Consider the following 26,928-nt stretch of genomic DNA (forward strand, 5'->3'; position numbering starts at 1 on the left):
AAGATATGGATACTCTAATAACTTTTATACCTCAGCTATAGGAATTTAATTTATTTACTATTAACTAGCTCTTTATTTTACTTTAGCAGGATTATATTGATTAAAAATTCCCATGATAGTATATTTAAATTAGAATTACTTTGAGATGAAAACAAAAATAAAACATGAGCTTGAAGAAACAGAAGCATGCCAGGAGCCAGTAATCCTGGCTATTTAGGAGGCTAGATCTGAGGATCCTGCCAACCTGGTCAGGAAAGTCCATGGGACTCTTATGTCCAATTAACCACTAGAAAACTAGAAGTGGAACTGTGGCTCAAAGTGGTAGAGTTCAGAGACTGCTTCCAGATCTGGCTGGAAGCAAGGAGGGAAGGAGGGAACGAAGGAAGGAAAGAAACAGGAACATATCTTTCTTATAAAAACTCAGACAGACATTCTTCAAGGTTGGCAGTGTAGCAGGGAACAATAGTCTTTTTCTTCTGTTGCCTAAACATTTTTGGCTTTCATTATCAAATGGTAGTTATTAGCTACAGTATTACAAAAGCATATTTATTTATAAGGATTTTTTCAGAATTTGCATATATCATTCCACTTACATCCTACTGGCTAGACTTGGTCACAGAGTGAGATCACACGAAGCTACATATTTTTTTTATGGCTGAATAAAACTCCTTTGTGTATATATACCATATTTTGATTATTTGTTCATGTGTTGATGGGCTCCCTAGTTGATTCCATAGTTTGCCTGTTGAGACTAGAGTTGTTCCTGGAGTATGATTTATATTCCTTTTGGTGAATACCTAGGAATAGGATCATGGAGTTCTCTGTTGCTTTTTTTTTTTTTTTTTTGGCGGTTGTGGGGCTTGAACTCTGGGCCTGGGTGCTGTCCCTCAGCTCTTCAGCTCAAGGTGAGCGCTCTACCACTTGAGCTACAGCGCCACTTCCGGTTTTTTCTGGTGGTTTATTGGAGATAGGAGTCTCACAGTCTCTCCTGCCCGAGCTGGCTTTGAACCACGATCCTCAGATCTCAGCCTCCTGAGTAGCTAGGATTACAGGAGTGAGCCACCAGCGCCCGGCCTGTTGCTTTTTTTTTTAAGGCAACTCCAAAAAATTGATTTGCATCCCTTATTTATTTGCATTCATTATCCATTCCCACCAAGAGTATATAAGGAAGGATTCCTCCCCCTCTGATCCATATCCTTATCAACATTTTATTGCTATTTTATGGAATCTCAGTACTATTTTGATTTGCTTTTTCCTGGTGACTAGCAATGTTGAATTTTTAAAATGTATTTATTGGTCTTTCTTGTTTCTTATGGGAATTGTCTGATCCATTCATATAATTGATTTATTGATTTACTTGTTCTCCAGTTTAGATTGTTTTTTAAACACATTTTGATTGAACACATTATTTATTTTTCCATACCAGTAACAATACTTTTGACATAGTAGAAGCATTTTACTATTTTTGTTACCATCCAGTCTTTATTAATGTGTTATTTCCTCTTTTAGATTCTAGTGAGACAATCACTGCTGAGGACTCAGCTCAAATACAAGACAAGAAGATTGAGAACCTACCAGAAACTAAAGCCTTTAAACAGAAAGAGGAAATCCATATTAAAAGGACTGTTTGTAAGGAAGCCAGGCCGAAAGAGAAAGAATCCTTACAAATAGATATTTCAGGTAATGGGATTGGGATGTGTGTGCCAGTATGTGTGAGGACTGGTTTCTTTCTTTCTTTCTTTCTTTCTTTTTTCTTTCTTCTGATGAGGCTATAGCTTCATGCTTTAAACAAAGGCTTTTTGTTCGTTTTTGGTTTTTTGATTTTTTTTCCTTTTTTTAAAAACAGCATTTTAATGCTGTGTTATCTATGTGGACATATATATTAGTTTGTAAAATAATTGCTACTTCTGTAAAGACTTTTTTTTAATCATACACAAAAAATGAAATGGAGAATCAAAATATTGCAGCTCTGTAGGGGATAGTGTGACACAGCTTGTAAAAGAAAAAGAAGAGTTGGAGATGTGACTCAGTTGATAGAGTGCCAGCTAGTGAATGAAAGTGTCAGGTGCTGAGTTTGAGTCCTGGTCTTGGACCAAAACAATAAAGAAAAGAAAAATGAACAATATAGCCTGAAAAATCATATTCAAGAAGAGGAAAAATTTTTCTATGTTTTATATTTTGATTCTAGAAGTCTTGAGATCTGTAAAAATAATCTAATGTTAGTTGCATATGGAGGTTCATTGATCTTAGTAGAGCAGTTTTAGTCTAGTGGTATAGCTCCTTTTAGGAGAGTAATTTGAAGAGAAAATTGGGATAAAGAGAATTTTAAAAAAATATCTGTATTATACTTAGCAGCTTGACTGTGAAAAGAAGCAGAGTAGTGGGCTAATACTTGAAAGGATATGAAGATTTTCTGAGATTATTATGTACTAAAAGTTGTAATTGGAAAAGGTCCAATAAAGAGGGATGACCTAAATATATGAGAAGTATAATAGATCAAAGAACCAAAGGAGATGAAGTAGGCTCTAGTGTATTTAATTTAGTATTAATCCATCCAATCCTGCTGTCATAAAATTATTATAAAAAATTATTTCTCACAGTTCTGGAGATTGAGGAGTCCAGGTTCAAGGTGTTGGCAGATCTGATGTCTAATATGAGCCTAGTCTATTTCTAAGATGACACCTCAGTGCTTTGTTGTCTCAAGAAAAAAGGTTATGCCCTCACATAGTAGATGGCTTCTTTAAGTCCTTTTTAAAGGGTATTGATCCCACTCAAGAAGGTGGAGCCATCTTAACCTAATCACCTACTTAAGGCAAGATCTCTTACTACGATAGCCTAGGGGATTAAATTGTAATATGAATTTCAGAGAGCACAAGTATTGAAACTATAACGGGTTGTAAAATACTATTGCATTTCCAAATGACTATTTATTGTAGAATAATAATAATAAAAAGAAGGAGGAGGAGGAGGGGGAGGGGGAGGGGGGGGGAGGAGGAGGAGTTGATGATGATAATGAGGCTGGAAGATTTTAACTTTTTTATGCCATGCATATTTGACCATAACAAAGTCTTGAGAAAATAAATGGAGGTAGTTCATAGTAAAGAACTATTAGAAGGCTTTAAAAATTTATAAAAATATTTTTTATTTCATCCATTTAATGACTGATGAAAATAAAGTCTTTAGTTTTTCAGCTGAAAATTGGGCTACCCATAACCATTTCAGTTTTATTAATAGGGTGAATTTTTTAAAAAACAAATAGAATACATGTAATAACACTGTGTATAATAGTGAGTAGTGAGTAAATCAGCAGCTAAGCTTATCTGTAGACTAAAGTTTCTTTATGTGACTTTAAGTCTCATAGCTCTGTCATATAATAGCATAGTTCAACTCAGAATCGAGATATTTTGATCCTTCCCAGTCTGATAGCTAAGTACAGTAAGTATCTGATAAGAATGAATTTTCTGAAACTTTATGTAAGTTTTTCAGTTTTTGTCTTATACCTAAGGAATTAAACAAACAGTTCTCTGAAGGGAATGAAAATAGTCCTAAGTTTATTCAATCTTTTTTTCTTACAGAATCCAAGTGTCACTCAGAATTTGAAAATACTACTCATTCTGTCTTCAGATCAGCCAAATTTTACTTTCATCATCCAGTGCATCTACCAAACGATCAAGACTTTTGTCATGAGTCTTTGGGAAAGAGTACTCTTATGAGGCAGTCTTGGAAAGATTTCTTTCAGCATCATTCAAATAAACTTAGAGAACCTACTTGTCTTCCTCTTTCTTATCAAAGTGTGGACAAGACTAAGATGGATTACTCCAGAGGAAAGAGCCTCAGCATCAATATGAATCTGGGAGACAATGAAGAGGCACATGCTTCTAAAAGTCAGGCCAGAGATAATCTAAAAAATAAAAGACAAATAAATGATCCAAAAAAGGACCATAAAGTTACCAAAGAACTAACAACACAGCCCACTACAAGTTTGAATGAACTTTGGAACAAGTACCAGGAGCGACAGAAGCAACAGAAACCACAGAAGCCACTTGATGTCAGTGACAAGAAAGAACTGTCTTTGATAGAGCGTCTTGATCGCCTGGCTAAACTTCTTCAGAATCCCATCACACATTCTCTTCAGGTCTCAGAAAGTACACTAGATGATAGCAGAGGGGAACGAGACTTTAAGGAATGGAATAATAAACAGCAGAAAAAAAAACTTCAGAAGCAGAAGCGCTATAGAAGTCTAGAAAAAGGCCATAAAAACATAGGTGATCTTAGAAAAAGCAAGGTAGCTTCTCATCAGACTGGAAAGTCTAGTCAGATTAAGATCGAACAGATTAAATTTGATAAATATATTCTGAAAAAACAACCCTATTTAAATTATATTAGCAACACTTCTTCAGATTCTAGGCCTTCAGAGGAAAGTGAGCTACTCACAGATACTACCACCAACATTCTTTCTACCACCACTTCTCCTCGTGACTCAGATATATTAACCCAAACAGACAGAGAGGTTACTTTGCATGAAAGGAGTAGCTCCATTTCCACCATTGACACTGCAAGACTGATTCAAGCTTTTGGCCATGAAAGAGTATGTTTGTCACCCAGGCAAATTAAGTTATATAGCAGCATCACCAACCAACAGAGGAGATACCTTGAGAAGCGTTGCAAGCATACCAAGAAAGCATTGAACATAAGTCATCCCCAAATGACTTCTGAGCACACCAGAAGGAAGCACATCCAGGTACATGGCTACAAATTGCATCTGGCTGCAAATTGCATCTGACTGCCTTGTTCATGGACTTCTAAATAGTTAATCTCTGCACACAGGTGAAAAAAAAGCCATTTGCCCTTTTCCGCGCTATAACATTTCTTACTAAATGGAAAAGAGTGAGAAAGTGTAGTACAGTGAGTTGTCATTCTTTTCATCAACACTCATTTACCAATTTCCCTCTGGATGAGAGGGGACTTTCATTATCTACAGAGTACACTCTTGACGTGGGAGGTTCAAGTTCAGAATAACATCTATTCTGAACAGCATTACCTGGTTTTTGTTTATTTTTCTACTCTTCCTGTCTTTGAAGAAATATTTGAAGTGCCTATAATCACACAAAAACACAACATAAGTAATACAATATGAAGTTCTAAAAGTAAATCAAAATTTGGGATGATAGAAAAATTGAAGCTAGGGTAAGCTACATCATGGTTTATTAAAAATAAACTTATTGAGGGATGAAAAGATGAGTTGAAGCCGGGAGGGAGATAACTTTGCTGTGTGTGTGTATGTGTGTGTGTGTGTATGTATGTATGTATGTGTACGTGTACGTATGTGTTTACTAATATTGGGGCTAGAACTCAGAGCCTGATTGCTGTCCCTGAGTTTTTTTTCTTTAAGGTTGGTGGCTCTACCAGTTGAGCCACAGCTTGGGTTTTGGTAGTTAATTGGAGATAAGAGTCTCATGGACTTTGCTGCCAGTGATTCTCAGATCTTAGCCTCCTGAGTAGTTAGGATTGCAGGCATGAGCCACTGGCACCCAGCAATTTTAAATTTTGATGTAGTTTAACATACCGTTTTTTTGTTTGTTTGTTTCCTATGCTACTTAAAAAATTCATTCATGCTGGGCACTGGTGGCTTATGCCTGTAAATCCTAGCTACTCAAAAGGTTGAGGTCTGAGGATTGAGGTTCACAGCCTCAAGAAAATGAGACTCTTGTTTCCAATTAACTACCAAAAAAAAGGTGGAAGTAGAGCTGTGGCTCAAGTGACAGAGCTTTAGCCTAAACAAAAAAGCTCAGGATAGTGCTCAGGCACTGAATTTAAGTTCTAGTAACAACACACACACACACACAAAATCGTTGTTAAATCTAATGATAACAGTGGCAAAAACAGGTATCTTTTTTTTCATGATTTCAGGAGGAACATTACCTAACTTTCACCATCGAGAAAAACGTTATGAAAGAGACAAGAGAGAAGGGTGGGCAAGATAGATGTTAACTGAATTTTTCATATGAAGTGTGTCATGCTGAGAATATTCCTTTTTTTCTGTTTTGATGATTTTTATTATGAAAGAATTTTGGGTTTTGCCAAATGCTTTAGCTTCTATTGAGATGATCAGCTGGGTTCTCCCCTCCCCTTTTCTATTATTTTAGTATATCTTTATTGATAAGCATATGTTGAACCATGTTGAATGCTTGCATTCTTGGGAAAATTCCCAATTGGTCATGCCATAAGCTGCTACATTTGGTTTGTTTGAATTTTGAAGAGGGCTTTTACATCTATATTCATAAAAGAAATTGGTTGGTAACTTGTGATATGTTCTGAATATGTTTTAGGACTAGTTGATCAGAGTTGGACAAGCTTTCTATGTTCTTACTGCTCTTATTGGTCTTTCTAGTTTTTTTTTAAATCCATATTGAAAGTGTAATATTTGCTAAGTGTGATGGTACATGCTTGCAATCCGAGCAATCAGGAGCAGAGGCAGGAGGTTATTGAGTTCAGGATTAGCTTTGGTTACCTACTTTGAGGACAGGTTACATAATAACATCCTGTCAGAAAGGGGGAAGTATTGAAATTTCCAGCTGTTACTGTGGAACTGTCTGTCTCCATTCAGTTCTGTCATTTGTAAGGCTCTATAGTCAGGTGCATATATGTTCATAAGTGTTTTGTCTTCTTGGATTGGCTTTTTAGTAAAATTTCCTCCGTTGACTCTTATAACCATGTTTAAATTGAAATTGTTTTGTCTTTAGGATAGGGTACTGTTTGTCTGGTACTACTTTTCTATGGTTTTACTTTGAAATTCCATGTCTTTAAGTCTAAAGTGACACTTACGAGTGGCTGTGTTTTGGGATTCATTCTGTTATCTCTGTCTTTTCATTAGAGAACATAACCAATTTATTTTTTAAAGTAATGCACATAGAAAAGGACTTCCTTTTCCAGTCGTGATGTTTTCTTTATGTTTTGCATACTTTCCCCCCATTCACCTAGATGCAAGTACATGATGGGATGTAGTTCACAGGAGCATGTTTCATTATATTCAGGAAAGCATGCCTTAGTATGTTCAGACCCTGTCAAACAGTTTACTTTCCTGGTGGGAGAGGGGAAAGCTGTGGCTTTCACATAATTCAGAGGGAACTGACTTGAGTTGTCAACACATGAAGCCTAGGACACAGGTTCCAGAGGCCAAATTCTGTATGCAACTATAGTATTTGTTTCTACTACAAGCCTCAAGATAGGACTCATACCTTGCTGAGAAGGGTCTCCAATCCACTGCACCGTTTTGCTGTTGGATATTTCCCATTGCCTGAATATTTATGTGGCACCACATTAGACTTCCTCTGTCTCCACAATCACTTCTTGTGACTGCCTCTTATCTAGACAAATATCGAAGACTCTTATTCCCAAAACTCCTTGAACTGTGACTGTTCCTTGTTTTCAAGCCCACAGAGTGTCTTAATCTCAAATAATAGACCCTCAAAATGGTATGGTTAAGGGAGAGACAGTCTCTATCTACCAGAGAACAGTTTTCCTTACCAGAGTAGTCACTGGCTTTCCAAATCTTCTGGGTATAAAGCTTTTAGGAAGTGTCGGTTTGTCTCGGAACTAGAATTTCTAGTCTGTTACTAGTGCCATTTGGTTTACCTGTGAATGCATGTTTCGATTCTCCTTCCCCTTGGGACAGAGCTTGGAAGTAGCTGCTACTTTTCTCTGTTGTCTGTTCTTCTGTGCTTTTCTATTACTTTGCTACCTCTTTGTGATTCCTGATAGTTTTTTTTCTCTTTTTCTCTTCAGAATATAATATAGTCTCTCCTGTCAAATTTGACTGTTCCCTTTATGGAGTCAAAATGGTAGATGCTTTTATGTACTGTTTTTACCCTCATCCCCTGTTCTTTTTTTTCTTAGTGGAATGTTTTGTTGAAAACAGGTTTCTTTTATTTTTTTAATTTATTTTTTGTTGTTAAATGAAGTCTCACTATGTTATCAAAGTTTGTCTCGAACATCTAGGCTTACATGATTGCCCCACTTCAGCCTCCTGAGCCACCATACCTGGCTCATGGAGATAAGTTATTTTTATTCACCATGATTTCTAATGAGAAATGGAAGTTAAGATGACTGATGATCCCTCCTTGTATGTTATAAATCTTAGTACTTTTGCTCTTACTACTTTCAAGAGTCTCTATCTTCAGCTCTTGATGCTTTGATGATAATATCTCCTATTAAGACATCATTGAATATCTTAGACTATTTAGGTTCATGTCTTCTATGAAATTTGGGGAGTATAGAAATGCATATTATTCTTTTTTTCTAGGACTCCCAAAATATATACTATTAGATAAACTGGATGATGTCTTCATTTTGCTCACTTTGTTTCCTTAGACTAGATAATTTCATTTCACCTATGCTAAAATTTACTGATAGAATTCACATGTGTGATAAAATTTGCTGTTGAAATGTTCGAGTGAATTTTTCACTTTTTAGGTTCATAACTTTTACTTATATTTATTGTTATTTTCTATTTGGTGGTAAGTTTTTCACATATTTAGTTCATCATCTGTGATTTCCTTTAGCTCTTTGAGCATATGTAAAGCAACTGATTTAAGGTCTCTGTCTAAGGCTAATGGTAGCTCATGCTTATTTTCCAAACATGAGTTGGAGGCCAGCCTGGATACGTAGTTGCAACTTGAGCTATTTAGTAAGACCATACCTCTCAAATCTATAAATCTATTAAAGTAAAAACTTTGTGTAATAAGCTCACCATCTGTGCTTCCTCAGGTACAGTTTCTTCATCCCTTCATTCCCTCCTCAGCTCAATGAATGGGGTGTTTCTTCATATGCCTCATAATATTTTTTAACACTAAAGTAATTTAATAATTAGAAAATAAAATCACAGCAGCTTCATCAGCACAAATGTGGCCCATCTCTCCACCTGTGTAGTTTTTTTTTTTTTTTTTTGGGTGGTGGTGGGGGTGGTGTGTGTATGTGTGTGTGTGTGTGTGTGTGTACACATATGTGCCTAGGTACTGTTCCTGAGATTTTGATTTTGCTCAAGGCTAGCACTCTACCACCTAAGCCACGGCACCATTTCTGGCTTTTTGCTGGATAGTTGGAAACAAGTGTCTCAAGGACTCTCCTGCCTAGGTTCGCTTCAAACTGTGACCCTCCAGATTTCAGCATCCTGAGTCACTAGGATTACAGGTGTGATCCACTGGTGCCTGGTTCACCCTTTATAGTTTTAAAGTCTTCTCCAGAAAAATCTTTTAAGTGGCATCATGTAGTAGGCCGCCGCCTGAAGGGTCTGGCTTCCTTCACATGGTAAAATAACATTAAGATCTCTTCCAGTGTGTCATGAATGGAGTCCTGGTGGCATCACTCAGTGTAGATGTGCCTAAGCCCTCACTCGTTACCTGTTGAAATAGCATCTTGGTTTTACTCAAGCTCTGGCACCTATGAATAAAGCTGCTATATACATCTGTGTGCAGGCTTTTGGTAGAACTCAGTTTTCAGCTCCTCTGAGTAAAAGAGAGAGACTGACTCTAGGGTACTTTAACAGAGAACCACCAGGTGTTCTGCAAGGTAGCTGCTATTCTTTCCTAACCACCAGCAGGGAGGACAGTGCTGTCTGTCCATATACTGGACTGAATATGGCGTTGTGTTGCCCTGGATTTGATAGGGTTGTGATTGTGCCTCACTGTATTTGTATTGACAAATGATGGTGAGCAGCTTTTTACCACTTGGTATTTTCTGGTCAGATTATGTTAAGCTTCTTAGCATATAGTCCTCTCACCTTAGCCTGGGCCAGCCTGGAGCTACTGGGCCAAGCTTAGTTTGAACATATTAAGTCTTGCCATCTCAGTTCCATCGTCAGTAGAGAGGTCAATGGCTTGGGAACTTTGGGGCTGCCAGGCTGGAAACAGCCTTTATCTCTCTCATAATCTTGAAAAAAATTGACAGTTAGGCTGGTTTTCTGTGGCTCAGTTCTATAATCCTAATTATTCTGGGCTGAGACTGTTTGAAGCTAGCCTAGGCAAGAGACTCTTATCTCCAACTAGTCAGTATTAAAAAAGTGGAATCAGAGCTGTGGCTCAAATAGGAGAGCACTAATCTTGAGCATAAAGCTTTGGAACAGGACCTAGGGTAGACATATTGTGTGTCTGTCTCTCTGTCTCTGTCTCTTTCCCTCGCAGCGGTTAGTCTTTGTTGGAGAATTTTCAGCTCTGCCTTAGCCTCACATCCTGTTTCTTACTGCGCCTAAATTCAGCCTGTGGTTGAAAGTTTATGGTCTAGGTCTTTCTGACATGGATCTTATTCTTTGCATACTTTCTTTTTCCCTGTGTAATTGTTCAAATCCTTATACCTCTAAGATTTCAGCTGTACTTGTCAACTATTATTTTTCCCCTCAGGCAGCAGTTTCTTGTTCATTTGGTTTTCATTGTTTTCAAGGAACACTCATTCTTTGTAGAGCAATTTTACCCTGAGAGAATTCCAAGTTAGGTGAAGCACAGACAAGCCATTCTATCAGTCTTCAGAGAAAATTCAAACCTCCATGGGAATAAGATACTCTGCTCTTTGGGGCGGGTGCTTACCTACATTAGAAATTCAGGCTACCATATTTAAGATGTTCTGTGCTGTGTATGGCACAAGGATAAGTTAAAATGCTATGAAATTCTCCTACCTTCTCTAGGTAGCCTTTGTCTTGGTTCCTATAAAGCTTTGACTATCTTTCATAGTCTTGATAAGGTTGATTTTGATGGCCTTTTGCCTGGTTGTTTTGGAGGTTCTAGGGAAAGCATGTCCCCCCATCCCCATATCCTTTAAGTCTGTACTCCACCATTTTTGTTGAAGTCAAAGTTAAGTTTTATGTGCCTCTCACAACTTTGCATTTCTTTCTCATGTCTGCATGACATGAGAACATGTCTTTTTTTAAAGTCTTCTCTCTTTCCCTTGTTTGATGTTCTGGAGAGTTAGCCTGTAAGAGAACATAGACATTAATTTCTATAGCCTCTAAGGGCATCATATTCACAACATGTACACACTTCACTTCAACCACTTAATATGGTGTCCGGCCTTTTTCCTGGTGTCTAATTGTGTATTTAGGTGATTTAGTAACTCTTGTCTCTTATGTTGCTATAGGTATCAACCTGTACTCCACCTTCAGGAAAAGCCATGAGTTTGCAATTTGTACAATGTAATTACTATAAGGGTAGAAACAATGTTTGATCTAGTTCTTTACATGACCGAGTGGAAAATGGGCCTATATCCACTGTGTTTCTGTCTTAAGAATAGAGGCTTTCTTTCCTGCTTACTATGAAAAAGTATTCTATGTCTGTTTTATACACAAGATAGAATTTCTATATAAAGTATGGCATTACAATTGCACCTGTTATCTTTGTTGATTGAATTTTTTCTAAATATTTTTTTCAGATCTGGAAAAAGATCTGTTAAGCATATATGAAAAAAGTATATTTTAAAGTTAGTTCATCTTTTGGTAATAGGAAATATTTATACTCTGTGTGTGTGCTAGTCCTGGAGGCTTAAACTCAGAGCCTGGGTGCTGTCCCTGAGCTTTTTTGTATGTATATTTATTCAAGGCCAGCTCTCTACCACTTGAGCTACAGCTCCACTTTCAGCTTTTTGGTGATTAATTAGAGATGAGTCTCACAGATTTTCCTGCCTGGGCTGGCTTGGAACCATGATCCTCAGATCTTACCCTCTTAAGTAGCTACGATTACAGGCATGAGCCACTAGTACTCAACATGGAAACTACTCAAATGGGAAATATATATATATATATATATATATATATATATATATATATATATATATATATGACTTCTTTATTCACTGTAGCTTTTACCATAAATGGTGTAAAGTAACATTTACCGTTAAATTTATTTTGCCTGTAATCGTCTTTTACCTAGTGCATTTTAAATTGGCATCTGCAAAATGCACTTGGCTGGTCCTTTTGTTTCTGGCTTTTGTGAGTCACTTTGTTCAGTGTAAGTAGCATCTAAGTAAATTTGTCTCCCTCCTCTCTGCTAGTGTGAGAATCTTTTTAAGTAGATTTGCTTCATGTGAAATCACAATATGTTTGGGTTAAATATAATTTTCCTAATCCCCCCCCCCCATTTTGGTGTTTCTATTAAGTAAATATTTCACATTGGAAGAGTAGGGTGGGTTAAAATAACTTTTTCTAATACAATTTTACTGTTTGCCAAGCTGACCTCCAATCCTGAGCTCAAATGATCCTCCTGCCTCAGCCTTCTGTTTATGAAGACATTTATTACAGTGAAAAAAAACCCTACAAAACATAAAACTTTTCATCCTAATCCTTTTTTTGGGAGAGGGGGGATGGGGGTTGGTCATGGGGCTTGAACTCTGGGCCTGGACACTGTCCCTCAGCTTTTCAACTCAAGGCTAGTGCTCTACCACTTGAGCCACAAGGCCGCTTCCAGTTTTCTGAGTGAGTCTCACAGCCTTTTCTGCCCGGGCTGGCTTTGAACTGGGATCCTCAGATCTCAGCCTCTTGAGTAGCTAGGATTATAGGTGTGAGCCACCAGCACTCAGCATCTTAATCATTCTTGAGTCAGCAATATTAAGTATATTTACATTGTTGTGAAATAGGTCTCTAAAACATTTTTGTCTTAGAAATCTGTACCCTTAACTTTTTCTTCTCATGTCAGCCTCTGCTAACCACTAATCTGCTTTTTGTTTATATGAATTTAACTACTTCTGATACTTCATCTGAGTGGAATCACACACTATTTGTCTTTTTGTGAATTACTCTATTTCAATAACATAACATCCTCACATTTTATAAGCTTGCAACAATTTTCTTCTCTTTGAAGTTTGGATAGTATTCTATTGGTTGCATCTACCATATATCTCCATTTACCCTTTGGTGCATTTGGTATTTCTCCATCTCTTTGCTTTCATCAGTAGTGCTGCTGTGAACATAAGTGTGTAAATACATTGAGATAGTACTTTTGGATTTATACCAAGGATGAAGTTGCTGTATTGTATGCTAGTTTTTTTTTTTTTTTTTTTAACATTTTGAAGAACCTCAGTATTGTTTTCCATAGAGGTTTTCCCATTTACAATGCCACCAATACTTGTTTTGACTTTTCATAATAACCTTACATGTGAGGTGATAGCAGGTTAGGATTTTGATTTGAATTTTGTATTTCTCTAATGATTCCCTTATTTTTTCATGTGTGTTGGCAGTTTGTGTATTACCTTCAGTAAAGTTATCCCAAATCCTTTGCCCTTGTGGAATGTATGTACGTGTGATGTATACATCATGTTAGTATGATGCACACATCATAGATAAATATATATATAAACACACACACACACACATATATGATGTGTGCAATTGTGTGTGTGTATATATGTGTACATGTGCTAGTCCTGGGGCTTGAATTCAGGATCTCATACATACTCAGGTTTCTTTTTTTTTTTTATTGTGAAAATACTGTACAGAGGGGTTACAATTACATGGGCAAGATAATGAGTACATTTCTTATCAAGCATTGTAGCCTCTCCTTTGTTTCCCCTTCCCATCCCTTCCAATACTCAGGTTTCTTATGCTGGCACTGTACCTCTTGAGCATACCTCCAGTCTAAAATTAATTGAAGATTGAATTTTGCAGACCTTCCTGCAAAACTGACCTCCAGAGCTTGATCCTCCAGATCTTAACCCTCTTAAGTAGTTAGGATTATATGTGTGAGCCACCTGCACTGGACTCCATCTATTTTAAGGACAATCAAGTTTTCTTTTCCTTTTTTTTCTTTTTAGTAGCAAGCATTCTTTATATTTTATGGATATTAACTTACTATCAGATACATGTGTGTGCGCATGCATGTGTGCATGTTGTGTGTGTGTGCACATGTATATGTGTGCCATTTCTGGGGCTTGCATTTGGGCTGTGAGTGCTGTCCCTGAGATTTTTTGCTGAAGGCTAGCATTCTACCACTTGAGCCACATCTCCACTTTCAGCATTTTTGGAGTTTAATTGGATTTAAGAGTCTCATAAACTTTCCAGCCTGTCCTCGCTTCAAACAAAGATCCTCAGATATCAGCCTCCTGAAGTAGTTAGGATTACAGGCAAGAGCCACTAGTGCCTGGCTCAGATACATGTTTTTAAGTGTTCTTCCCCCCATTCTGAATTCAGCTAATTCACTCTGACGATTGTGTTTCTTGGTATACAGGTTTTGAGTTTGATATCAAACTTGTCTATTTTTAACCTTGTTCAAAGTCTGTGCTTTTAGTGTCATATCCAGGAAAATTATTGTCAAGTTCATTGTCATAAAAATTTTCCCATATTCTGAAAGTTTTATGGTTGTAGGCCTCGTATCCATTTTGAGTTAATTTTTGTATGTGGTATAAGCTCAAGCCACAGTACCAGCAAAACAACAATAACAAAAAATTCACTAGCCTTGAACTCTTATTGATCCTTCTATCTCAGCCTCTGGAGTATTGAGTTATAGGAATGCACCACATTTATGGTTTTTTATTCCTGCATACTTTTTTAAAAATGTTTTTATTGTAAAAATATTGTACAGAGGGGTTACAATTACATGAGTAATGATTACATATCCTACCGAGCATTGTTACTTTCTCCATTGTTTTTCTCCTACCATCCTTTCCCTCCCCATCTCCTCAACTTCTCCCCCCCCCCCCCACCCGCCCCCATCCCAAGTTGTAAAGTCCATTTTCAACATAGTGTCTTGTACATCTCATTATTACACTGGGTCAAACTGTATCCTTATTTCAGCATTTTGTATTTCCTTTCCCCTCCCTAAATTAGAAAAATGTATATACAAGATGCAGGGCACCAACATCAAGTAGAGTGAAAACAGTTTACCATGGGGGAAGAACATACAAGAAAAACAAAAAAATCACATAGTACATATTAAATAAAAACAATAGCAAGAAAAAGAAAACCACTTGTGTCCCTTGGAGTTCATTTCACTTAACATCATCTTATCTGGTCATATGTACATAGCTTTTGACCTTTTCTGCTTGTCCTAGACTTATACTAGTTATTGCAAATAAGGGAAACCATGGGACCTATGTTTCTTTGGGCCTGGCTTACTTCATTTAATATAATTTTGTCCAAGTCTTTCCATTTCCTAACAAATGGGGCGATGTCATTCTTTCTGATGGAGGCATAGAATTCCATTGTATAAATATACCAAATTTTCTTGATCCATTCATCTATTGAGGGGCATCTGGGTTGGTTCCATATCTTAGCTATGGTAAATAATGCTGCAATAAACATAGTTGTGCTGGTAGCTTTAGTATGGCCTTGTTTGTGATCGGTTGGGTAAATGCCTAAAAGTGGGATTGCTGGGTCATAGGAAATCTCCATACATGCTTTCCAAAGTGGTTGAACAAGTTTACACTACCACCAACAGTGCAATAAGGTTCCCTTTTGGCCACATCCTCTCCAGCATCTGTTGTTACTAGATTTCTTGATTATAGCTATCCTAAGTGGGGTGAGGGAATCTCAGTGTTGTTTTGATTTGCATTTCTTTTATGGCTAGGGAGGTTGAGCATTTCTTCATGTGTCTATTGGCCATTCTTAATTCTTCAGAGACGTTTCTCTTTAAGTCTTTAGCCCACTTATTTATTGTTGTTTCTTTGAGGATTTGTTGTTGGGGGATTTAGTTTTTTGAGTTCTAAGTGTATTTTAGATATGAGACCCTTGTCCATTGTATGGCTAGTGAAGATCTCCCAATCCGAGGGCTTTCTGTTGGTCTTGCTAGCTATGTCCTTTGCCATGCAGAAACTGCAGTTTCATGCAATCCCATTTGTCCAGCCTTTATTTGATTTGTTGTGTTTCTGGGTCTTTATTAAGAAAAATTCAGCCGGGTGCTGGTGGCTCACGCCTGTAATCCTAGCTACTCAGGAGGCTGAGATCTGAGCATTGCGGTTCAAAGCCAGCCCAGGCAGGAGAGACAGTGAGACTCTTATCTCCAATAAACCACCAGAAAACCGGAAGTGGCGCTGTAGCTCAAGTGGTAGAGCGCTCGCCTTGAGCTGAAGAGCTGAGGGACAGCGCCCAGGCCCAGAGTTCAAGCCCCACGACCTACAAAAAAAAAAAGAAAAATTCAGCCTATGCCAAGGAGCCCTAGAGTTTCTCCTATTCGTTCTTGTAATGTGTCTGCTTTGACTTCGAAGTCTTTGATCCATTTGGAGTTAATTCTGGTGCAAGTGTTTAACCAGTTTTGCCAGCACCATTTACTGAAGAGGCTGTCTTTCATTCTGTTTTTTTTTTTTTTTTTTTTCAGCTCTCATCACAGATTAGGTGGCTATAGGTCTGTGGGTTCATTTCTGGGTCTTCAGTTCTATTCCATTGGTCCTCAAGTCTGTTCTTGTGCCAGTGCCAAGCTGTTTTGATTACTGTGGCTTTGTAGTAGAGTTTGAAATTTGGTATTGATACTCTTCTAGCACTGTTTTTACTATTCTGGGCCTTTTATTGTTGCATATGAATTTTTGGGTTGCTTCTATTTCATTAAAGAATGAGGTTGGAATATTGAGAGGGATTGCATTGAATTTGTAGATAGCCTTTGGAAGTATTGCCATTTTCAATATGTTAATCCTTCCAATCCTTATTCCTGGGTTCTTAAATGTTTTTATTTTTTAAAATTGTAAAATATTTTTCTTTTTTAAGCTTTAAAAAAGTCTCATTTCTTTTCCAGATTATATCAGCACTGGTCACTATTACTTTTATTGAGATCAAGTTCACACACAATTCACCTTTTAAAGTGTATGATTCAGTTACTTTTAATATACTTAAAGACTCTACTGTCTTTTTCAGTCATACCCAAACATTTTTGTTTCCTGAAAACAAAACCCTATGCTCATTAGAAGTTCTTTTCTGTTTACCATACCTCCCGGCCACTACAAACCCACTTTCTGGTTTTACACATTCACTTATTAAGAACACTTGATATAAGCAGAATCATATAACCTTTTGTGTGTAGCTTCTTTTACTTAAGTAATATTTTCAAAGTTCATTTACATTGCAGCATGAATGACTTCATTGCTTATTATGTCTGAATAAACACCTTACATGGTTATACATTTTGTTTACATCTTCATAAGTTAATGGGTATTTTGGTTGTTTTACTTTTTATACTCTTATGCTGACTTATGCTACTATAAAAAGGTGTGTGTTTTTGTGTGGACCTATTTTATTCAGTTTTCTTTGAAATTGTCAGAAGTTGAATTGCTAGGTCATATGGTACATCTCTATTTAATCCATGAATACCTGCCACCCTGCATTTTTTTAATTTTAAGAATCATGTTCTTGGTATGTAGCCCAGACTGCTCTTAAATTTGATCTTCCCCCTCAGCTTCATCATGCCCAGTGCTAATCTGTTTTCCAAAGTAGTTGTAACTTTTTACATTACCACTGAGCATATTAGCATAATCTAGTTTCTCCATATCTTTTGTTGTTGTTGTTGTTGGTTGTGGAGCTTGAACTCAGCCTGGGCCCTGTCCCTGAGCTCTTCAACTTAAGGCTAGTGCTCTGCCATTTGAGCCACAGTGACACTTCTGGTTTTCTGGTGGTTTATTGGAGATAAAGAGTCTCACAGACTTTTCCTGCCTGGGCTGGCTTTGAACTATGATCCTCAGATCTCAACCTCCCAAGTAGCTAGGATTACAAGTGTGAGCCACCAGCACCCAGCCAAATTTTTCCATATCTTTATCAGTAGTTAGCATCTGTATTTTAATTATAGCTATCCTAATGGATTTTAGGCAGTAGTATCTCATTTACCTTTGAATTGCATTTTCCTAATGGCTGGTAATATTGAATGCCTTTTCTTGTACTATCAGCCATGCTATTTGTATATCTTCTATGAGGAATTTCTGTTTTCATCCTTTGCTCATTTTTAAATTGTGTTCTCATTTTATTATGAATATAAGTTCTATAAATTCTCTAAATCCTGCATACAAATGTTTTGATACATGCTTTATAAACATGTTCTGTTTTTTTAGGCTTTTCAAATTCTTGATGGTTGCATTTAATAGTTCACAAATTTTAATTTGACCAAGTCCAATTTATATATGTCTCTCATTTGTGCTTTTCGTGTCATATCTAAAACTATTGTTAGCTGGATACCAGTGGCTCTTGCCTAATCCTAGCTACTCAAGAGGCCGAGATCTGAGGATTGTGGTTTGAAACCATTCTGGGCAGGAACGTCTATGAAACTCCTATCTCCAATTAACCAACAGGTATTAGGAAGTGGCCCTATGGCTCAAAGGGGTACAGTGTTGATGAAAAAGCTCAGGGACAGTTCAAGCACCATGACTAACATCCCCCTCCCCTCCAAAAAAAAAAAAAAGCAAAACACCAAAACACAAAATTATTGCCTAAGCAAATTTTATTGCTTTATTTTCTTCTAAAGGGTTTGTAATACTGGCTCTTACAATTAGATTCATGATCATTTTTTTATTTTTATTTTTTAATTTTAATTTTTTGTGAACATACTGTACAGAGTGGTTACAATTACATGGGCAAGATAATGAGTACATTTCTTATCAAACATTACACCCTCCTCCTTTGTTTACCCTTCACATCCCTTCCCAGCCTCCCCTGCACCCCCCCCCAGTCCCTCCCCCTTCCCTCTCTTCTCCCCCGCCCCCGGGTACCAAAGTTGTAAAGTTCGTTTTCGACTTGTACTTCTCATAGTTTGCAACGGGTCCACCTGTATCCTTAAACGACTTGTTTTTCCCCATCTCCTCCACAAATTATACCGACATCAAATATAGTGAAAGCAGGGGTTATACTGTGGGGGGGGACATACAAAGCAACAAAGAAATAATCTTATAAATGCGTTAGAAACAAATGCATGAAAGAAAAAAACATTTAAATACATATCTAAGGGTTCATTTTCCTAACATCACATTATCTGACCTTTTCTGCTTGACTCAGACATATACTAGATATTGCAAATAAGGGAAACCATGGGACCTATGTTTCTTTGGGCTTGGCTTACTTCACTTAATATAATTTTTTCCAAGCCTTTCCATTTCCTAACAAATGGGGCAATGTCATTCTTTCTGATGGAGACATAGAATTCCATTGTGTATATATATCACATTTTCTTGATCCATTCATCTACTGAGGGGCATCTGGATTGGTTCCATATCTTAGCTATGGTAAATAATGCTGCAATAAACATAGTTGTGCTGGTAGCTTTAGTGTGGTCTTGTTTGTAAGCATTTGGGTAAATGCCCAAAAGTGGGATTGCTGGGTCATAGGGGAGCTCTTTGTGAAGTCTTTTGAGGAACCTCCATACTGCTTTCCAAAGTGGTTGAACAAGTTTACACTCCCACCAACAATGAAATAAGGTTCTCTTCTGTCCACATCCCCTCCAGCATCTGTTGTTGTTAGAGTTCTTGATTATAGCCATTCTAACTGGAGTGAGGTGGTATCTCAATGTTGTTTTGATTTGCATTTCTTTTATGGCTAGGGAGATTGAGCATTTCTTCATGTGTCTATTGGCCATCCTTCTTTCTTGTTTAGAGAAGTTTCTCTTCAAGTTTTTAGCCCACTTATTTATTGGGCAGTTGTTTCTTTGAGGATTTGTTGTTGGGGCATTTAATTTTTTGAGTTCCAAGTATATTTTAGATATGAGACCCTTGTCTGTTGTATGGCTAGTGAAGATCTTTTCCCAATCTGTGGGCTTTCTATTGATCCATGATCATTTTTTAAAAATGTTTATATGTAGAGGATGCAGTTTTGTTCTCTTTTGCATGTTATCCAGTTATCTGGATAATCTGCACTTGCACATACACACAGGAGCAATATTTGGCAGAATGCAAAGAAGGAAAACATGGGATAACTTCTAGACCTTGAATTTTCAAATCTGATAGAAAATCTTTGGGACCCATTTCAACTCACTACTATCATCTTATAGGGTTTTCATGATCATTTGTCAAATTTCTGGTTTTTTTTTTTTCCTCCCATGAGTTGAGTACTTCACTGTTGGTTTCTCTTCAATCTCCGCCAGGAAATTTACTATAGTTTCTTGACCTAATTTTTAAAAATTAGCATATATTACTTATACAAGGGAGGATTTCATTGTGACATTTTCACTCTTGTGTATAGTGTATTCCAATCAACCTCACCCCCTTTATTCCTCTCTTTTACTTCCCCATTTTCTCAAAATTCAGTAGGCTTTATTGTTCTATTTTCATATATGCAAACAATCCACTTCTATCCATTCTTATTCACCTCCTTATTCTCCTACTAGTACCTCCTCAAACAGAGCTGTTTTTCTTTCTCTGTTTTCCCAACCCCTTAATGAAAGTCAAAGCTTTCATTAAAGTTCTTTTTACTGTGTTCATATATAATTACAATATATTACAAAATCTTTTACTGTCTTTCTCTTTTCCATCTCCCTCTTCTCATAAGTATAGTCCTTCAGACTCACATTTTATGCTTATCTATATAGTTAATTATGTATACAGTGTATATGTGTACACATACATTTATATCTCCATGTCTTTTAAGTCTAGCTTGCACATAAGAGCATAAAAATACAGTATCTGGGGTTTTGAGCTTGGTTTGTCTCTCAATATGATGTCTTCAAATTCCATCCATTTTCCTTCAAATTACATTATTTCATTTTTCTTCATGGTTTGTGTATCCATAGTATGTATATATATACAAATGTGATCTATAAAATTATATGTAATAATCACATTTTTATTCATTTGTTATTGGATTCCTCAGCTGATTCCACATAGTGCTGCAATAATTATAGATGTGCAGGTACTTTTCTGGTATTGATTTACTCTCCATCAGATTTATGCCCAGTATTGGTACAACAGGGTTATAAGGAAAGATGTAGTTTTAGCTTTAGTTTTTTGAGGAAAATCAAAATCCATTTTGATTTCCATAGTGACTTCCTTGGTTTACATTCTCACTAACAGCATATGAGGGTTTCTCTCCTCACACACACATTTGTTGTTTGTTTCCTTGATTGATACCATTCTGAGTGGAGTAAGACTAATCTTAGTTTGGTTTTGATTTCCATGTCTTTTATGGCTTAGGATGTTGAACATTTTTTCATATATCAGCCATTTGTATTTAGATCTGTTGCTTATTTATGGCTTGGATTACTCTTTTGCTGTTTAATTTTTTGAGCTCTGTATATTCTGAATATCAGTCTTTTATTGGTTAGATAGTTGGTGAAGATATTCTCACATTCCTTAGGTTGTCTCTTATTTCTAATGATTGTTTGATTTGCTATGTAGAAACTCTTCAATTTGATGTAATTCTATTTGTCAATTCTTGGTCTCATCCTCTGGGTAACTGAAATCCTAGTCGGAAAATATCTAACAATACCTAACAATTTCCAGGTGCTTCCCTATATTTTCTAGTAGTAGATTTAAAGTTTCAGATCTTATCTTCAGTTTCTTGGTGGTGTTTGTTTTTTGTTTTTTCCTGGGGCTTGAACTCTTCCTGGTTGCTGTCCCTTAGCACTTTTTGCTCAAGGTGCACTGTACCACTTTGAGCCATAGCTCCACTTCTGGTTTTCTGGTGGTTAATTGGAGATAAGAGTCTTATGGGGACTTTTCCGCCCAGGCTAGCTTTGAACTCGGTTTTAATGACCTTTTGCCATAATGACTTCCATGGTATATATTAGCAATCCTCATAGCTATAGTTTGAATTTTGGCTTTACATTTTTTTTCATTCTGCAGTCTTATTCTGGTATCACAAGAAATTTTCTAAGGACCTATTATGCAAACAAAATGGAGATTTGGTATTTTTCATAGTTATTTATCTACCATATCTAAGAAAGTAGATACCAGGTTCTGCTTTTCTAAAATGACCTGAGTTCCTGATTTACAATTTTTTAGTCCTGTGTTTTGGAATTAAATAAATATATGTCAAAAATGTGGGTCAGACCCTGGTGGCTCACACATGTAATCCTGGCTACTCAGGAAGCTGAACTCTGAGGATCATGGTTCAAAGCCAGCCTGGGCAGGGAAGTCCAGACTCTTTATCTTCTATTGCTACCAGAAAATCAGAAATGGTGCTGTGGCTCAAAGTGGTAGAATACTAGCCTTGAGCAAAAAAGCTCAAGGACTGCACCCATATCCTGAGTTCAAGCCCTATGACCAACATTATATATATATATGTGTATATGTATATGTCGGAATGGCACTTTTTTTTTTTAATTGTGAAAATACCTGGGCTGGGAAGGTGGCTCAGTGGTAGAGCGCTTGCCTTGCATGCATGAGGCCTTGGGTTCGATTCCTCAGCACCACATAAGCAGAAGGAAAAAAAAAGCCGGAAGTGGCGCTGTGGCTCAAGTGGTAGAGTGCTAGCCTTGAGCTGAAGAGCTGAGGGACAGCGCCTAGGCCCAGAATTCAGGCCCCATGACTGGACCCCCCCAAAAAAAGAAAATAACGTACAGAGGGGTTACAATTACATGAGCAAGGTAATGAGTACATTTCTTATCAAGCATTGTTGCCTCTTCCTTTGTTTTCCCTTACCATCCCACCCCCCCACCCCCCCCCCCCCCCCCCCCCCCCGCCAAAGTTGTAAAGTTTGTTTTTCGACGTAACGTCTTGTACATCTCATTGTTGCAATGGGTCCACCTATATTCCTATTTAAACAATTTGTTTTTTCCCTTCCCCTCCACAAATTATACCAACATCAAATACAGAGAAAACGGGGTATAAATGGTGCTTTTTATACTTTATAATTGGTTCACCCCTTAGTAGCCTCTAAATTCTATTATTAAAACTATAATTTTCAGGGCCAAGCATGATGGCACACAGTTGTGATCCCAGATACTCAAGAAGTAGAGATCAGGAAGATATAGTTCAAGGCCCGCCCAGGCAAAAAAATGAGTGAGGTCCCATAACCAAGCCAGGTGTCCTGTAATCAAAGCTGTGCTAGAAACATAGGTAAAAGGAATGTGGTATGAGGCTGGCCCTGGGTAAAAACCCTGCCTGACAAATGACCAAGCAAAAGGGTTGGGAGGCATGACTCAAGTGGTAGAACCTACCCAGGACCTAATAAACTCAAGGACCTGAGATCAAACCCCAGTATTGCCAGAGATGATGGGGTCTGTAATTTTTTTTATTGATTTGGACATTTCCAAAAACTGTTCACAACAAAACACTGTCTTTTGGGATCCTAGACTTTATTTCTAATTTTGACTCAAACTTTTATCAGTGTACCTATCTGGTCCTAAACTTAGGTGATTTTAAATTAATTACTACAAACCTGTTCCTCACAAGGAAAAGAATCTCCTACAAGCTCGTGGCTGTCTGGTGAACAGTAGTAACAGTCTTCCTTCATGAAGAATGGATATGTGTATCCAGGCTCATTTTTATGTAGGAAGTTATTTCTTAATTGAAAAGCTTTTCTGTATCTGATGTCTCTAACCAACAAGTATGAGAATGAGTTGCACCCCAAATCGTACCTAATTTTGTGTGTGTGTGTGTGTGTGTGTGTGTGTGTGTGTGTGTGTGTGTGTGTGTGTGTGTGTGTGTGTGTGTGTGTGTGTGTGTGTGTGTGTGTGTGTGTGTGTGTGTGTGTGTGTGTGTGTGGTGCCTAGGGCTTGAATTCAAGACCTAGACATTATCCTTGAGCTACTTTTGCTCGAGGCTAGTGCGTTACCAGTTGAGCCTTTGGCACTTTTTTGGTACTACAGTACTACATTGGCTGTCTTTCAACCACAAGCCTTATATAAGTGGATGAGCCACTGGCACCCATTACCTTATACTTTTGAAACAAATACAATTCAAAAGTTCTGAAATATCATTTCCTTTCTTTTTTCCCTTTTCATAATAAAGCAACATCAGTAAGTTTGCTCTTGTAATAGTGAACATTGAAACTAAAGCAGAGAACAAGCACATAGTTCCTTGCCAGATTATACACATTTAAACCATAGTAGCTGATAATGTCAGTTACCACTTATATTGATAGTCACATCTATATGTGGCAGCCCCATTACATAGAACTATGTGAGCTGATTCACACTTAGTTCTGAAGGTTGATGAGATATTTGTGATTCACCATGGATAGTTGGTAGTTTACCAGTAGCAGTTGTGAATTAATTTTTTTAAATGTTCTATCCCATGGTCCAAACAAATTGTTTAGACACAAATACAGATCTGCATTGTGCTTATGGTGAATCTATGAGGGAAGTTAACATTACATGAGGGAGGTTAACATTATATGGCCTTGCTGTTTGGTTGAAAGTAAATTTTCAATAAATGAGCTTTTAGACTCTTAGTTCTTCTGTTCTTTTAATCAATATATCTGTCAGTTTTACATGAATTCCACAATGTCTAAATTACTGAAACTTTTTAACTTGAAAAACGTAAGTTTTCTATCTTTTTTTGTTGTTGTTTTATTTTTGAGACAAGGTTTAACTCTGTAGCCCAGGCCATCCTCCTGCCTCTGCCTTCTGGGGGGCAAGTACTAGTTTTACAGGTATGCTTCTTCACACTTAGCCACCGTTCTTCCTCAATAATTTGTGGCTCTTACAGTTCTTTACATTTTCATGGAAGCTTGAGAACAGTTACAGATTTCTTAGACTAATCCATATATGTGAAATGTCTCATAATTTATTTTTATCTTTAGTATTTCCCAGAAATCTTTTATAGTCCTTAATATTCAAGCTTAGCATATCTATAACTTAATTCTTTTTTTTTTTTTTTTTTGGGTCCGGTCGTGGGCCTGAACTCTGGGCCTGGGCGCTGTCCCTCAGCTTTTCAGCTCAAGGCTAGCGCTCTACCGCTTGAGCCACAGCTCCACTTCTGGCTTTTTTCTTTTTTGCTTATGTGGTGCTGGGGACTCGAACCAGGGGCTCATGCATGCAAGGCAAGCTCTCTACCACTGAGCCACCTTCCCAGCCCTATAACTTAATTCTTAAATATTTTATTTCTTATGTTTTTGATAGGATTGTTTTTTAAATTTTGTTTGTTCATTGCAACAATACGGAAATGTCCTTACTTATTATCTCTAATGTTACTGGTATGCAGTCTGGCTAAACTTAGTAGTATTTTGAATATTTCTTTGTGACTTTTTAGTATTTTCTATAGGTAGGATCCTGTCATTTATGAATGAAAAGAAGTTTACCTCTTCCTTTCCAACCTGGACTCTTCCTTCAAATATTTATATGCAAAACAGCAAACATATATATATATTACCATTTCTCATAAAATTGGTAGCACACTTTGCTTTTTAAATGTCTCCTTTGAAAGTAAGTCTGAGAGGGTACCTCACATGGTTTCCCTTGTTTAGAGCCACCTTGGATGTATTGTGTATCTACATGATTTCATCTTCCTCACTGTCCTTTGGTAAGAGGAGATTTTAGGGCAAAAAGTCCCCACTCCAGGGTCCCCAACTGAACTAAGTTGTGCTATCCACATCAATATGTTGATTAAAAAGACAAGTAATAGTGGAAGATAGAGAAAGGAAATTTAGCTGAACATAGCTGCATCTGAACACAGGCCCCCAAACTATCTTTAAGGAGCTTACTGGAACTTTAAGGTTTTATAGAATAAAAGAGGCAAGAGTAAGGATTTGAAATATGCATAGTTGACATAGCAGATAGGCTTGACCAGGTCAGTGGTCTGATTGGTCATCATCTTAGTCTTGAATGGTTCCTGGAGAAATTACAATCACTACATCACTTGAGAGCAGCAATCTGAGTCTCACAATTACTTCTGCTATAGGTTACTGCTCCAGTTTACAGTCATTATAGGTTATTGCCCTTTGTGGGATGTCTTTGTTGTGCAAGGCTTGCTATTGCTTGGGGGGAGTTTGGTCCTCCTTCATATAAAAATTTTAGCAATCAGTCCTGTCCCTTCTGGAATCCTAGGTGATTATATGAGACTCAGGAAAAAAAAATCAAAGAGGTATACATAGAGCCTGAGAAGAACAAAATGGAGTTGGTAACATTGGTGCCCTCCTTCAATTCCTCACTGTCAAGTCACAGTTTTAATTTGGGAGCTAAGGTCCCAAAGCCACCTCCCTCCTCTCCCCTCTCCTCCTCTCCCTTTTCTTCCCTCCCTCCTTTCCTCCCTTCCCCTCCCCTCTCCTTCCCTCCCTTCCTCTCTTCTCACCTTCCTTCCTTTTTTTCATTCTTTTTTTGGGAACAAACTGGTTTATCTGGTGCCATCATTCACTCTGTAGTCATAAAGCTCCACATACCACTCTAATGGTTTTGATTATATGCTAATGATTTTGTGCTTAGAAACCAGGAAAATAACAAACCATGGAAAACAAATCAGGCTCATTAGGAACAATCATGCCAAGGCCATTTTCTTTACTAGCTACTTATTGCTGATTGGGTCATAGTAGAGATCTCAAAATGGAAGATCTTGACAGGATTAGAGAATTAATTTCATATGCCTTTTGTGGGGAATATAACAAGTATTTTTTGAAATACAATTTTATTATTATTAAGTGGTATATAGAGAGGTTACCATTTCATAAGTCAGGTAATGAGTATATTTTGTTTTTGTACGTTACCTTTGCTTTCCCCGTTTCCCCCTCCTGTTCCTGCCCACAAGTTAACAGAAGTATTTCTTTTTTTTTTTTTCTTTTTTTGGGTCCAGTTGTGGGGCCTGAACTCTGGGCCTGGGAGCTGTCCCTCAGCTCTTCAGCTCAAGGCTAGTGCTCTACCACTTGAGCCACAGCGCCACTTTCGGCTTTTTTCTTTTTGCTTATGTGGTGCTGAGGAATCAAACCCAGGGCCTCATGCATGCAAAGCAAGTGCTCTACCACTGAGCCACCTTCCCAGCCCAACAGAAGTATTTCTAAGTTGGTAAAATGGTCTGGGCTCTAGCCTTACGAATTGCAGTAAGTTAAACAGCACTGATGAGGAGAAATGAAAGGAAAATAACAGGCTTAAAGATAAGTGTCTCCATTCAGAAAAAAAAAGATTT

General features: G+C 37.4%; 1 protein-coding gene across 1 annotated transcript in view; it reads left to right on the forward strand.

Moving 5' to 3' along the window:
• Nucleotides 1-26,928, forward strand: part of Alms1 (ALMS1 centrosome and basal body associated protein) — a 125,618-nt gene that overhangs the window by 83,933 nt on the left and 14,757 nt on the right. Inside the window, exons 17-18 of the mRNA XM_042699701.1 lie at nt 1,510-1,680; nt 3,576-4,741. Coding sequence (XP_042555635.1) covers nt 1,510-1,680; nt 3,576-4,741 — 1,337 coding nt within the window. The remainder of the gene's footprint in view (nt 1-1,509; nt 1,681-3,575; nt 4,742-26,928) is intronic.

Source organism: Dipodomys spectabilis, unplaced genomic scaffold, assembly GCF_019054845.1.
Source record: "Dipodomys spectabilis isolate Male_0828 unplaced genomic scaffold, ASM1905484v1 ptg000262l, whole genome shotgun sequence".
NCBI classification, from domain to species: Eukaryota; Metazoa; Chordata; class Mammalia; order Rodentia; family Heteromyidae; genus Dipodomys; species Dipodomys spectabilis.